The sequence below is a fragment of the Stegastes partitus genome, unplaced genomic scaffold (genome assembly GCF_000690725.1).
Source record: "Stegastes partitus isolate 25-593 unplaced genomic scaffold, Stegastes_partitus-1.0.2 Scaffold708, whole genome shotgun sequence".
Taxonomy (NCBI): Eukaryota; Metazoa; Chordata; class Actinopteri; family Pomacentridae; genus Stegastes; species Stegastes partitus.
Window position 1 is genome coordinate 181,015 of NW_007578439.1, and position 14,571 is coordinate 195,585.

The 14,571-nt window shown below is 42.2% G+C and overlaps 1 protein-coding gene across 1 annotated transcript; it reads left to right on the forward strand.

Annotated features, from left to right (window-relative positions):
• Positions 1-939: 939 nt before the first annotated feature.
• Positions 940-3,281, forward strand: LOC103364007 (G-protein coupled receptor 26-like). Its single transcript, XM_008291000.1, has 3 exons — positions 940-1,610; positions 2,191-2,304; positions 3,002-3,281. Exons 1-3 carry the CDS (start codon positions 940-942, stop codon positions 3,279-3,281), a joined length of 1,065 nt encoding a protein of 354 aa, XP_008289222.1.
• The last annotated feature ends 11,290 nt before the right edge of the window (positions 3,282-14,571 follow it).

A 14,571-nucleotide genomic window follows, 5' to 3' on the forward strand; every position in this document is an offset into this window, starting at 1 on the left:
AAGATCAGAATGTTTTAGGTCTTAAATGACTGAAAACACAGTTAAACAGTGTGATTTCCTTTGCAGGGCTGGAGGCTGCACACACAGCTCTGTTGGATGTCAGAGGAGCTGGTACAGCTGCATTGTGGACTAACACCCTGGATGTACTGGACCTGCTCCACTGCAGCCTCTGAACGCTGCTCTGTTGATTCTCTGGTCTCCCTGTTCTGCAGTGATGTCTGATGAAAACGTGAGTGTGTAGTGCTGAGAAATGTCATTAAATGAACGTGACGGTGGAAACGAGATTGAATCCAGTCACCCCGACGTGCAAAATGTTTAACGAATTGCCCTGCTAATATTCAAGGACTTCATCTACGTATGTACCAAACTGCCAAGTTCAACGTGACGCTCATGACATCAGCCTTACCAGCAGCTACGTAATCTTGCGTCGTGCTTCTATTTTTACACTAAAAAGCTATTTTTGAACAGGGGTGCACCAACGTGCTTTAGACTCTGGCACAGCAGACTAATAGTAAAAGTAGCGTGACGCACCGAAAGCTTTAAGTACTTTTATGTCCTTTTTTAAAAGCTGCCCATCATGTCAGTGCGCAATTGCGCAGCAAGGAGCCCCTGAGCTGTGAGACCGGTGGCATGACCAGGAAAAAACTACCGCAGCGCCTCCAGATCACAAACCTCCTGCTGTGACCCCGTTCCCATGAAAAAGACTTGTAGTTTCTCTCAGAATAACAAGGTGATTATTTTCTACATGAATTTCCTGCGACCTAATCGTCGACGCTGCTGGACAGATCGCTTCGTTTATTGAAGATATTTGGATCCTGGAGAGTGTGAGCATCATGATGTGCTGGACTCAAACACGCTGTGACTGCAACTCACGATGACAGTTTGCAACAGGACGGTGGATGCACTTTCCAAAAGTAGTGATATTTGAGAGGAAGCGCCATGGACGCAGCGGACATAGCTGCCTCTGTGTTGGTTTTAGGGATTATTGTCGTGTCGCTGCTGTCCAACGTTGTGGTGCTGATCTGCTTTCTGTACAACCCGGAGATCCGCAAACAGGTACCCGGTCTTTTTATTCTCAACTTGACGTTTTGCAACTTGTTGCTGAGCGTGTCCAACATGCCACTAACTCTGGTCGGGCTCATCACCACGGGCCACCCCGGAGGCAGCGGCTTCTGTCAGATTGTGGGTTTCCTCGACACTTTTCTCACCACAAACTCCATGCTCAGCATGGCAGCTCTCAGCATCGACAGATGGGTGGCGGTGGTGTTCCCGCTGAGCTATCACTCGAGAATACGGCACCGAGACGCAGTGATAGCGCTGGGATACACGTGGATACACTCTCTTTGCTTCTCCACGGTGGCCACCTGCCGCTCCTGGGTCGGCTACCACCACCTTTACGCATCGTGCACTCTCTGCAATGTCAGGGCGAAGGGAGCCGGGACGCAGTTCATGGTTTTCACCGTGGCTTTGCACTCTCTCACGTACCTCCTCACGCTGATCGTGCTGTGTGTAACGTATCTGAAAGTGCTCAAAGTTGCAAGATTTCACTGTAAACGCATCGACGTCATCACCATGCAGACGTTGGTGCTGCTGGTGGATATTCACCCCAGGTAAACAAACACCAGAGACACACTCACTGTAATCCATATGTGTGTGTATGTGTTTTTATTAATGTGTCTTGAAATGTGTGTATCTGTTCCCTTCTATTTTGTCCAGTAGCCTATGTGAAGGTTTCAAAAGGACCATTTCAGTCCTGTGTCAAAGTCAGAGCATGAGCCAGTGAAGGTTAAAACATTCTGTGTGTTAAGGACACTCATACAGAATGTACCATAAAACCTGCACCTGGTGTTGAAGGTCTGGAAGCTGCACCATAAGATGATTTACTGCTTGTATCTGTTTTGTTTTTTGTTTTTTTAAACCTTCAAATTCAATGTGTTGCCTCCAGATTTGGCATAGTCTGTTGGACAAAACAAGCACTTGGAGTCAAACAATTAAAATCTGAATTGCTCTCCATTTACATAATTGATATCTGTGAAGTGTGAAAATAGTCCAGTCCAATTATCAGAGGTAACAGCGCACAGTTGACTGCTTTTCTTCAGATCCCATCCCACATGTTTTCTCTTTGGACCGCTTCATTATGTCTGTGATCATGCCTCCTGGGTTGATAATAGTACCTGTGTGCTTCGGCAGCGTGCGCCAGAAATGCTTGGATGAGCAGAAGCGGAGGAGGCAGAGGGCCACCAAGAAGATCAGTACATTCATCGGCACATTTGTGGTGTGCTTCACGCCTTATGTCATTACAAGGTGAGCAGAGATGTCATTGTGTCTGGGGTTTATGTGCGTTGGAATGCATGTGTGTGAGGGTTTCCTGGCTTTTTCTTGTCTTTTGAATTAGGAGATAAGAACACAGACTCATTTAACAACTCTACACATTTCGTCAGATATGTTTGAAATTATCTTTCTAGTTCAAATTAATCAATGCAAAAGAGTTATTCTGGACTTTAACTTTCCCTGTTATGGCTGCTAATGTGGTTGAACTTCGCCTGAATGTAAATGCTGATAATTATTTTCTGTCTTATCATCTGGTAACATTTCAAACACTTTAACTGCTTCCTTTTTCATAATGTCAGAGCTTGTGATAGATTGGAAATGCTCTCTACTCGTATTTCTAATTCTTGTCACAGTCTTCAGCTGCAAAACAGCGGCGGTGTTGTTTCCTACTTTGTCTTGCCTTTATTTTTATTTAGTTGGACAGAAAGCTGGATTTAGCGTAAAATAATTTCAATCGGCGAGAATTCCAGAAAATAACACCCATCAGTTCACGTTCCCAGCGATGACATTCGCGTGATGACATTTTCACGATATTACAGCACAGACGGTGGTTCAGGACGTGCTTTACATGTCTTCCACTCCAGTTACAGTGATCTAAGAAGTAGCTGCTGCACTTTGCCCGAGGACTGTGTGTGACTTTTCTTCTCCGTTTGTGCTCTATTTGAGGTAGAATTGTAGAGCTCTTCTCTGCGGGGCCCATAAGCCCTCACTGGGGCGTGCTGTCCAAATGCTTGGCCTACAGCAAGGCGGCGAGCGACCCGTTCGTCTACTCACTGCTGCGTCACCAGTACAGGAAGACCTGCAGCCTCCTGGCTAACAAAGTCCTCAAGAGGAGTCCGCTCAACTCTTCCTCCTCCCTCAGGACTGAGAACAACGCAGGGAGGAGCGACGGCAACTCCAACGCAACCAACAGCGTCCACCCACCCGCCAACAAGCCACTCGGCCAGTGAAGGTCACCACTTACAGACACAGTAAGGGCACTTTGGATGTCTCGGATTCGACATCTTACCTTGAGGTTAACACTCATGAGAAGTGACAGTAGATTGAACTCTCTGTGACCGACCTCAGACTGAACAAGTTTGTCACCTAATTACTTGAGGAAGGACAAGGCTGGCAGTATTCTGTATTTTTTATTTTTGTCATCAGCAACAAATTCTGTGAAAAGACCAAAACCAACAATGTATTAATCCATTCGTCAATACTTTTCTGATTCCAGACTTTCTGACGCACTCGGCTGAATGCTCATTTATCCCTGCTGAGGACATAATTTTTTAAATCTAGGTCACAAATAAGTACTTCAATTTAAAAAAGAAAAAAAAAAAGAGGAAGGACAAATAATTTTTAGAACAGCTGGATACTGTTAACAACAAGAATATAAAATATCATCAGCCTTATCCTTGGAAAATGAATAGGCCAGCCACTCTTGAAGGTTGTGTGTGTGTGTGTGTGTGTATGTGTGTGTGTGTGTGTGTGTGTGTGTGTAGGGCATAATGACAGTAAGTATTTAATACAAGTGTTTTTTTTCTGCAAAGAGTGACAGTTTCTGAGATAGTGCTGTAGCATAATTTGTGTCAAATAGCCTGTGTTAAATGAAAAACAACATTATTGTGACTAATTTGTTGACTAAAAATACACGTGTTGCTACATCTCCAAAAGAATTTCCATTACCTCAAATTCGTGTTTCAAAAGACGCTGATTGGACTTTTAAATATAACAAAATTCAATATAAAGCATTACATCCCACCTGAACTGAACTGCTGCACGTCTTGATGAACATTCAAGCATAACCTCTGACCTCAGTGACGACTATCAAGCTGGACAAAGTGCTGTCTGTGATCATGGAGGGATTTACAACAGATGATCATTCTGACAGCACAATCGTGGCACCACACCGATGGTGGAATTACTGTATGTTGTAACTGTGAGGCCCGAGTTCTAAAGTGCCTTGTAGACGATGAATTCTCTGATTTAATTATTTTGCATATTTCCGGTATTTTGTGCTATGGTTCAGTGTGATGATGACGTCTGTTGAGCAGTTTGTTGGGTTTTTCTTTGTAAGTAGCATTCGTTTTGTAATTCCGCCTCATCGTTTCGTTGCATCAGGCAAAATCGGGTGAAATGTTCTTTGAATGTGGTAGCAACTATTCAGTGATTTGTAATTAACATTCCAGCTCATGTCATGCGAGTGGCTGTGTGACATCTGAGTTGTAAAAACAATTCATTTTGACAACACTGGCCAATCAGGATGTTGTGTTTTTACTTTACTGTGACTCTATGAAGCCTTAATGAGGCAACAAAAAAAAAATCTATTTATTTTTTGTCAAAACTGTCTGATTTTTAGCTAAATACGTTTGTGATTTTAATGCAATAAATGCTGTGCATTTTGAAATTTTAAAACCTCACCGAGTTTCTGCTTGCACATTATTAATAACTGTATTTAGCGCTATATGACATGAAATGACGCACACAGAGTTCAGGAAATCTTGACGTGAACAATGCCAACATCTTTATGCTCCCACGCCGATTAAGTCAAGGAGAGAGAATAATTAATTTGAAAAATCATTTATTATGTGTCCCTCCCACCACCGCATCTGACGATGTGGCAGCAGAACAAAGACGTTTTACAAAAGCATCAGGATTGAAAGTTAAAGGCTTTCTTAATTGCAGAGCTGCTGGAAGGAGTGGGAAAAGAATAAAAGGAGCCAAGAAAAAGAGACGAAGGTAGGCATTACCTCATCGAGTTCAGACAGCTGCGGCAACACTGAAACATTCTGTCCGTCTGTGTCATTCACCGTCCTCAGCTTCAAATTAAATCAAATCAAATCAAAAAATTTGCAACATTTCTGACTTTTCATCAGTCAAAGCTGCCTTGAGGGTTTATTATTGTTCACCAAGGGAGGGCAAAAGCTGTATTTACCATGTCACTGTAGAGCACAGTAACCAAAGGCAATTAGCGCAAAGTATTCAGAAAGTTTGGAAGGATCCCCAGTCTGGAGGTGTGTGTATAGTACATCTCCCTGGGAGACTCAGCGAGTGGGTGAGGCAGACACAAACCTGCCATATACGAAACACTGTGCACAGACCTTGTGATTAAGCCACCGTGCGTAGGAAGCACAAGAGAGCCGAGGAGGAAGCAAAATGAAGATGAGTGCGCTGGCTGACTTCGTGCCACACCAGTGTCAGGGCGCAAGAGGGTCTCCCAGGCTCATGCAGTAAAAGTTGTTCATGGAAAATGTATGAGGACTCGGTAAGTTTTATGACTTTTAAATGCGGAAGTGCATCTTGGGTAATTTGCCATTTACGTCAGGGATTCAGGCAGGGCTTTTAAATTACATACCAAACATTTATAGTGCACCAACTGTCTCTACAGTGTTTCTGGACAAGCTATTAGAATCCATCATGTCAAAAACAAGTAGACAGATCCATACGGTTTAGCTAAATGTGGCATAAAAACACAGCAGGAAGAGATTCAGGAAATAAAATCTTAGAAATACCTCCTGCCTGGACCATAAAATCCCAGTAAATACATTGAATTATGTCAGTTAACATTTAATACAGGAAAATGTAAGGAAGCAACGAGCTGATAGAATTGATATGTGTGCTGTTAATAACTGTAGTGGAATAAATTGGCTGTCTGATTGTGCAAAACCTCCAGAGTCACCCGAGTACAGCGACTCCCTTTCATCAGTGGCAGCGACACTGAGCTGAAGAAGTAATGAATCAGCCGCCACACGCTGAGCAAACTTAACTGACTGATCTTTCTAATTTCTTTATTAAGGGCAAACAATATGTTTCACTGTACGCTCCACTGGTTTTCCTCATTAATTATAGAAATCCATAGCAGATGTTACACATCAGTAGGTGTTTAAACATCACAAATCACTTGATCACAGCAAACAAAACGTCAGTGATAATGAATACTGTAGATGTGCTTTTCCATTATGTCTAATTGTATCACTTACTCTCAGTTTCTAGTTTGCTTTGCCCTCAATCTCTGAGCTTTCCCTAAATAGCAGCTTCTTTAGAATTTCTCAAGTGGACCGATTACTGACATATTATCCGAATCATGGGAATGTTGTACTCAAATGTCATAGTATTCCCCACGCCCTCAAGTCAACAGCCTGCACTGCTCATAGAACTAATAAAAAATATCAGCTATTTCTGTCCAGGAATGCCGTATTTGTTGTTGCTGCGGGCGGTAATATGTCTTTCTGTCTCACAGGCATTTGCAGCAATGTTTAAAGAGTATCACTGCCTACAAGTGAAAACCTCATATATATTCAGTTTTCAGTGTCCTCAGACAAACTGCTTGATTTGATCTATTTGCAACATTCGGAAAAATCTTAATAAGCATTTTTGTGCAGATTCAAAGAGGCGATGACTCAATCCAACCTCGGTCAAGAAGGTCAATGAAACACGATATTGGACGTTTTCACAACATTAATGAGCAGCAAAAGTTGTTTTGATATCATCCGCCATCCATCAGACGGACAAGGTCCCTGCCACATGTCCATGTCTGCAGCAAAAAAAACCGTCAAGCGAATATTATCCTAATACCATCGCAAGTGTGTTATGTTGTAGCCATCTGTGCAGCTAGTAAACATTTACCCTGCTCGTGAACATGACGATGTGTGTTTGTGTGCGTTTGAGCAACTACTGTGTGTTGACACTTCTCTGCTTTGCCCAAAATGAGACAAAATTTACAGAGCAAGGAATGATCCACGATAAATAAACAAGGGTTCACCAAGGTTCACAAAGACGATAATTGTCGGCCTCAAACTGCACCGTAATCCATCCAGGAGTTGTTGAGACGTTTTATTCTGAAGCACAGACGTCAGCCTTGAACTGGTGATGGAGCTATATGGAAAGTCGGAGGGTCACAATGTGGAGAGCACAGATGTCTGAACCAAATTTATTGGCAATCCATTCAATGGCTGTCATCAATCATCAAAGCCACCAGGTTTCATCTGCTGAGGAGCAGCGTTTGTAAAGTGTTCTACAGCAATTAGGTCAAGAGTTGAAATGTTTATGTCTGGAACAAAGTGGAGAACTGTTTGAGCTACAGTGCTGCAAGCGAGGCCAGAAAACTAAACCACTCGGGGTGCCGCTATAGCTCACCTGGTTGAGCTGGCGTCCTATGTGTAGGGCTACAATCCCAATGTGGAGGTCATGAGTTCGAATCCCGCTCATGACCCTTTCCCACATGTCCTCCCCCCATTCTTCTCCCCTACTTTCCTGTCTCTCTCTCACTAACACTATCCAATAAAGGCACAAAGGCCAAAAAAAAAACTAAACCACTAAAGGAGTTTTGCTTATTGGGGGTAATTAAACCAGATGTCACTTTTGCCATTGCATTATACCAGTTGTACTGTACATTACTTTGGACTTTTTGTCAATTGATGATCTGATGTTCCACACTCATCAAGATGTGCTGAGTTTCTCTTGGCAGCAACCTGCAGAACCTACAAACCACATTGTTCTAGATCCACAGCACTGATAGCAGATTGAACACAGTTGGACCTTTGTGCAGCTATGGCACAACTGATGAACAACTGATTTAGGATAAGCAACACCGATACGTGTATTAGATGAGTCCGTTCTGTTCTAATGACACCACCAGTATGTTCACTGTAAAAGTTTAGAGGAATAGGACCCAAATTCAGGACACAGGAATCTGTTAGCATAGCAAACAATTCTAAAAAAAAAAAGAAGGAGCAGAAGAATTTATAAAGAGGCAAATAGTCAAACACAAAGAAATAAACAGGAAGCGAGAAACACACAAAGAATGCTGGAAAGTCAAGACATGAAGCAACATAGGGTCACTCCATGGCCTTAGCACTGAACCCTCACAGACGCTGAACTCATATTTCATTCATGCTTTGATCAGTTAATCACTCCCAGTTTTTGACATTGCAGTGTCTATACATTTTAGCCAACTACCAAAAGGCAGGAAATGCAGTGAACATCGTAATCCTATGCTGATGTTTAAGTGAAAGCACAAACAACTCTACAAATGTGGACTGAATAACCACTACAGCAAGCGGCCATCATCCATGTTTGGTTTGTTTGCATTTTACATGAGTGAGCTGGTTTGACATAACCAGGCTTTCTTTGTGTTAGCCGGCTCAACAGATTTAAAACCCAGATCAAAGATTTCAAGTTATCATCTTTATTTGGTGACTAGGTTTTATTCATCAGGCTCTACGAACGGGGTATTTAATGTTTTTTATGTGTCTTTTATTCTGCCTAAAATGGGCCAATCACATGCTGCCTACTTCAGTCACAAAGAACAGGTTGTTGTAGTGGAGAGCTGTGAAACATATACAAAATAGTTTTAGTCAAAAGCGTTGTCACTGCAAATGATGCCAAAAAAAAAAAATAAAGGAATGCCAGTAGAAAAGTGTTAATCATTTAAGTTCATATTCATTTGTCCGCTTCACATTTTCATGCAGCCTCTTATTTCCGATGTGACAGCCGCACATTACAGCCGCTTAAACTTCAAACGTCATACATTTAAACACGACACACAGCAAGTGCATTCAGGACTGACAATGGCCCGTGATGAAGGATAAGGAAGGATAAGTGGAAATCGCTTCAGGTTTTCGTCGAACCAAAATGAAACGTTATTGAGTGAATGTTCTTTGTGTTAAAGGGTAGACCAATCAATTCTCTAATCTGTGTTCTATTAGCTGCAGTACCAGCAGTGTCAAAAGGCCTTGGCAGCAAACCAGGATCAAACGTACTTGTGCATTTTCTACATCATCAACTGAATGCATGCAGGTTTGTGTGGCAATGTGACGCTTAGAGTTTGCCTGTTATAACTACACGACATGTTACGCCTCAACAGGTTTGCAGATACAAGCTGTGAATCTATATTCGATATTTTGGGCGGCTGTGGCTCAGGTGGTAGAGCAGGTTGTCCTCCAATCGCAAGGTTAACGGTTCAATCCCCTCCACAGTTGAAGTGTCCTTGGGCAAGACACTGAACCTGAAGTTGTTCCCAGTGGCAGGCAGCACCTTGCGTGGCAGCTCTGTCACCACTGGTGTATGAATGGGTGAATGAGAAACACATTGTAATGTGCTTCGGATATATAAGTGCAGACCATTCATATCTTTTGTTTGAATATCATCCAAAAAAGAATTGGTGAAAGGGTGGTGCTTCGTACAGCAGATTTAAACCCCAAACTTTGAACATATCCTCCTCTGGCTTGCCAGCTTAAAAGAGAACCCATTTTATGACAATGAAAACTCTTAGGCTCAACATAGTCTCACTTAGAAAACCCATTTTGCTGCACCTCTCCATTATTCTGCTATTGGTTAAAAAAAAAAAAAAAAGTTTTGATTTGTTTATAATTCTCTAAACCAATCACGCTCAACTTAGGAGGAGCAAAGTGAAGGATTCCACTTTGGTATTCCCCCAAGATAACAAACTGTTTAGTTTAGATGGAACATTTGGATGCAGGAGACGAGCACTGTCTTCAAAGTGGCCACTTGACCCCAAAAAAACCAGCAAGGCTTCCTTACTGCACCATCCGAATCCTCTGCTAAACTCAAACTTGTCAGTGTGGTAGGCTGCTGCCCAGAGCTTGTTGTTTCCCACAGTGAAGGGGATTTTGAAAACGGTTACACGCAGATAGCAGAAGGGAAGGACAAAGTAGCCTGAGATGAAGGACAATGGCAGGCTTATACCTGCAGCCTACATCCGGTGAGTCAGATTTGGCTCAACATAACTCGCTAACCCATTAATCCCGCTGCATAGTACACCCCTCAGGACAACCACGTATATATGTCACCAACTTCATAACAAACTATGGGAGCGTCCTTCGGGAAAGTCTGCACATATGAGGACTCACAGAAAGTGTGCATAACAACATCTAAATCTCATCAGAAGCCTTATGCACTTGATAGTGTACTTAGCAAGAAACATGTCTCGAAGTTGGTGAGTCTGTGAGTATGGAGATTTGGATTTGCCCAAAGATAATCTGGCATCAGAATGAGGAACAGCAGTTTTACACTGATTGATGATCAGTTGCACAAAAGCAGCGGGAAAGCAAAGAAAGGGAAAAAGGAAAACTTAGTGGGATGATCACGGATCCCTCTATTGTGAGTGACTGACAGAAATCCAGAACCGTGACATATACGAGAGATATATGTCATCTTCAAAACCGAAAGAGAAACGAAAAGGGAAAGAGAGGAACAAAGGATGCATGGTGAAGAAATAATGGAGCTTTAGACAGACACTTTGCTGATAATAAATCCACAAATGCAGACTCTCTTCTCCTGCTGCTTCTTCAGGACTGAGTCACACCCACAGCTGAGTAATACTGCCCTGAATCAAACAACAAAAAAAAACTCCAGAGAAGGGAATTCTTCTACACGTCGTGCTTAAAAATAGATCACAGGGTAAAAGATCTTCCATATTTTTTTTATTTTTTTAAATTCCTAATCAAAATTCAAGACAAGACAGCAGACACGTTAAGGTGTAACCACAAGGCTTTTATTTGCATGTGAATAATGAGTGAATCTATTTACATGCAAATGCTCGCCACGGATATCACGAGTGCTTTTTTAAAGAACACTCCACGGCACTTGATGACATCTTGTCCGGCCGCTTTCACCGGGCGTAGTGCGGATATGGTAATGTTTTGGTGATTTTTAACGGTGCCAGCTGCTGTGAGAGATCCGCCGTTGACAGTTAATGAGAGGATGATGTATGTGGCTTCAGTCTTCGGAGCCAGTCATTTCCAACCATCTGCTTAATGATCAGAAGATACAATAACTGGAGAAAAGTTTGTGTGAGTGTGTGGTTCGGATGGAGAACAGATGGCTGCCTGTGAAACTTTTGATTGGTGTCAAATAATTAAAAAACCCCATGAAAAACAAGTTTTTAAATTAAGCGATTTCTCTGTTAGCAATGTAGGCTAGGAAGAGCAAATATGATGGAAATTTTGAATCATGGACTTGAAACGATTTATTATTTACTCTGTATCAGTTCCCCTGTTGAAAAAAAAAAAAATGGTCTCATGTAGGAAAAAGAGCTTCATTGTTTCATTTATCAAAGTCAGGGTTTGCAGAGCATGTGTGTGTGTGAGGCAGGGAGATAAATATTCTGCTCCAGTATGCAGTAAATAAAGCACTGTAGATTATGAGGCCAGTTTTGTGAGATGACTCCGCAGTAAAGCAAAATCACTTTTTTTTTTTCTTTTCCCAGCAACAGTTTGTGCATGAAATATAAAGCAGCTGAGATACTCCAGTGCATCAGCTACAGCCCCAGCTCCACCTAAACACTTTGTTTCAGGGTGTTTTAAGCCTGATCTGGTACCAGGCTTAGTGAGACAAATACTATCTTTGCTCTCTGAGTCTTTTCTGACCTTGATGTCTCCAGTTAGCATGCTGCCCATGTTTACCAGTCCCGCCGAGTACACAAGGCATATATTCAGGACTGCTGCACTGGGAGAGCGCTGCATGCAGACTTGCTAAAAATCCATTGCCTTGACTCAGTAGTGTGTCAGTTTAAATGAAATTCACTTCTGCCATGCAGCATTCATGACGTGTTTAAAGACAGCGGTACCTCCCTGATGTTCTGTGAAAACTGTCACATATCCATTTAAAGCAACTTTACATATTTCCACAATATCAAATAAAGACACTCGTCGCCTTGTGTCATTGTGCTATAAATCCCTCAGATAAACCTCGGGCTAGAAGCTGACGCTTTGAAATGCATCTGACAGGTATTTCCACCTTTTTCATTACCTCGCTGTCAGCCGCGGTGAAGGCTGTGTGTGATAAAAATGTGCCAAAAAAGACCCAGCCTGACACGAGCTACCATTAAAAATCCCATCAGACAATAATTGAGCCCAAAGAGCAGCGCTTCCAAACTGACACGGTGAGGACACATCCTTTTTTTGAGGTGAGTTAGAGCTCACAGAAGGTTAAAGAAAAAGCACAAGTGAGGACACAGCTCATGGATATATTTTAACAGATAGCATTCACAGTTTCGTGCCCTGAAAGGAAAAAAAAAAAAAGCAGAATGTGACGAATAAGGAGAAAGTGAAATTCAAATGCAACAGGATGTGAGTGCAGCTCACCGACCATATATGTCTTTCTCCAGCCCTGTTCCGCCTAGTCAATACCCTCGACCACAGAGGAAATCTCTCAGAGCGATGTAAGGAGGCTGCCATTATAAAGGACTGAGAAAACCCATTGTGAGGGATTGGGAATCCATCAGAAGAACAAAACTGATGTATGCAATTATTGTTTCAGCCGGCTAGGAGCCCGTGGCTTAGGGAAAATCCATCAGGTCGTTTCATCATTAGAGACCTCAGCGGTGAAAAGATCTGGAGACAATGGAGCCACTTTCTGGAGAACTGCGGCTACACATGAATAAGCCTCTCTCACAGAGGTCAAATGAACATGCAAGCTGTGAAAAGGAGAATTACTGACAAGTGAAAACCTTTGATAACCATGACCGTAGGAGACCTGAAATTGCAGGTGACCAATGTGAAATTTTCCTACCACAAAAGTATCCTTACTTCAACTGTATGTTGAAAGGACACTATTGTTGAGCAGGGTAGGTACATTATCTAATGTAACTGAAGTACAACTTCAGAGCAGGAACTTGTGAAGCTACGTGATGCAATGTTTAGCACCATCATCTCACAAAAAGAAGGTTCATCCACCGGCCACTGCCTGCATGGGCACTTTCTGATCATTCCAGTTTCCTCCCACAGTTCAGACACATGCCGGCCAAGTGAACTGGAAACTGTAGGTGTGACTTTAGCCCTGTGATAGAGTGCCAACCAGTCTAGCACTGCCTGCAGAAATGGACAGTTATGGAGCATTAATGGTGCGTTTTGTGACTCTTTTTGCAAACCCTTAGGATCCTGTGCACAGCAGTACATCCATTCACACACACATGCATGAACAGCCTTCACTTGTTGAAGCAGCATCATCTCTGACAACACGAGAGATTCATTAACACGTGAATGTGCGAGCATGTTTGCGTGGACGTGTCAAGAGCAGAAACTAGAAGGAAGGGAGGATAACTTGACCTTAACCCAACAGGAAGGGAACATTATCACCTGTTTTTCAAGACTTCTTATCCATTTCCACTGGTCCACTGGCCACATTTCTCACAAATAAAGCGAGCTCAGGTTAAAGATGTATTCGATGACATGTGTATGGGAAGAATCCAACTTGACTTGATTTCCATTTTACCCATACGGCAAGAAGAAGACAAAGACTTTTTTGATAAGGCTCTGAATCCTGCAAGCAACTTGCACAGTACAAGGTTTTTATATAAATGGAGCCTTGAATATTCCTCACTTATTATCTCGGACATAAAATAACTTTCCGTGTTTATTAACAGCAGCAAACGACGAAGATTCTTATTTCACACAAATGTGAATCATCGTGTATCACATTGTCACATTGCAAAGACGATTATCATTGCATTTTAAGTGTCACATAATTATTTGTGACAAATGAGTCAGAGGTAAAGCAACACAGCAGCTCAGATGACAGTTGCAAATTGATATTGACAGATACTCAGATGCCTCCCAAACACACACATACACAAGCAATAGTGCAATTTATGGCAAATGAAATCTTGAAAACCAAGTAATAAAAGAAGGATAAAAAGCACAGCACTTGACTAAACAAAGGTGGGTGACTTTATACATAGACACACTCTGTTCACATATTTATGATTCCTAATTATATATGTTGCATTTCTGTCACGTTTCTGTCACACGTGCTGCATTCACCTTGATTAAATTTACAACAGTCAACCACATGTCTGTGCCCTGCTATACATGGATAATGTAGCCCAGGTATATGTCTCTACTCATCAGGAGAAAATAATTTGACAGAAGAGAGTAAATGTAAAAATAAATCAATGCTAAATCACAGAGAGCACAAAACTGCTGCCACTTTTCTCTGTCATTTATTTGCTAAACTCCCACTGGTACCATGAGTGCAAGTGTAGTCCATTATAACCAATCACACAACAACAATGGGACTTTTGCACAGAAGACAGCTGTTTGGTTCTTGTTTCAGAACAAAAGTTAATCATGTATGTGAATACACTAGCAAGGACCATGCGACAATGATGACTGCAAGTTTAATGAAGATAGGAGGTATAGGGTGGATGGAGAGGTTGTTTGGATGGCTGCTCTGGGGGGATGGAACATCGGAGGCTTGGGATTAGGAGTCTTCTGGCTCAGGTTGTTATTTTCCAAA

What these genes read in the sequence shown, in the direction of transcription:
- LOC103364007 (XM_008291000.1), top strand. Translation starts at nt 940, where the DNA reads ATGGACGCAGCGGACATAGCTGCCTCTGTGTTGGTTTTAGGGATTATT. An exon ending in CTGGTGGATATTCACCCCAG is followed by an intron (nt 1,611 to 2,190) that starts GTAAACAAACAC and finishes GTGCTTCGGCAG; the next exon opens with CGTGCGCCAGAAATGCTTGG. An exon ending in ACGCCTTATGTCATTACAAG is followed by an intron (nt 2,305 to 3,001) that starts GTGAGCAGAGAT and finishes TATTTGAGGTAG; the next exon opens with AATTGTAGAGCTCTTCTCTG.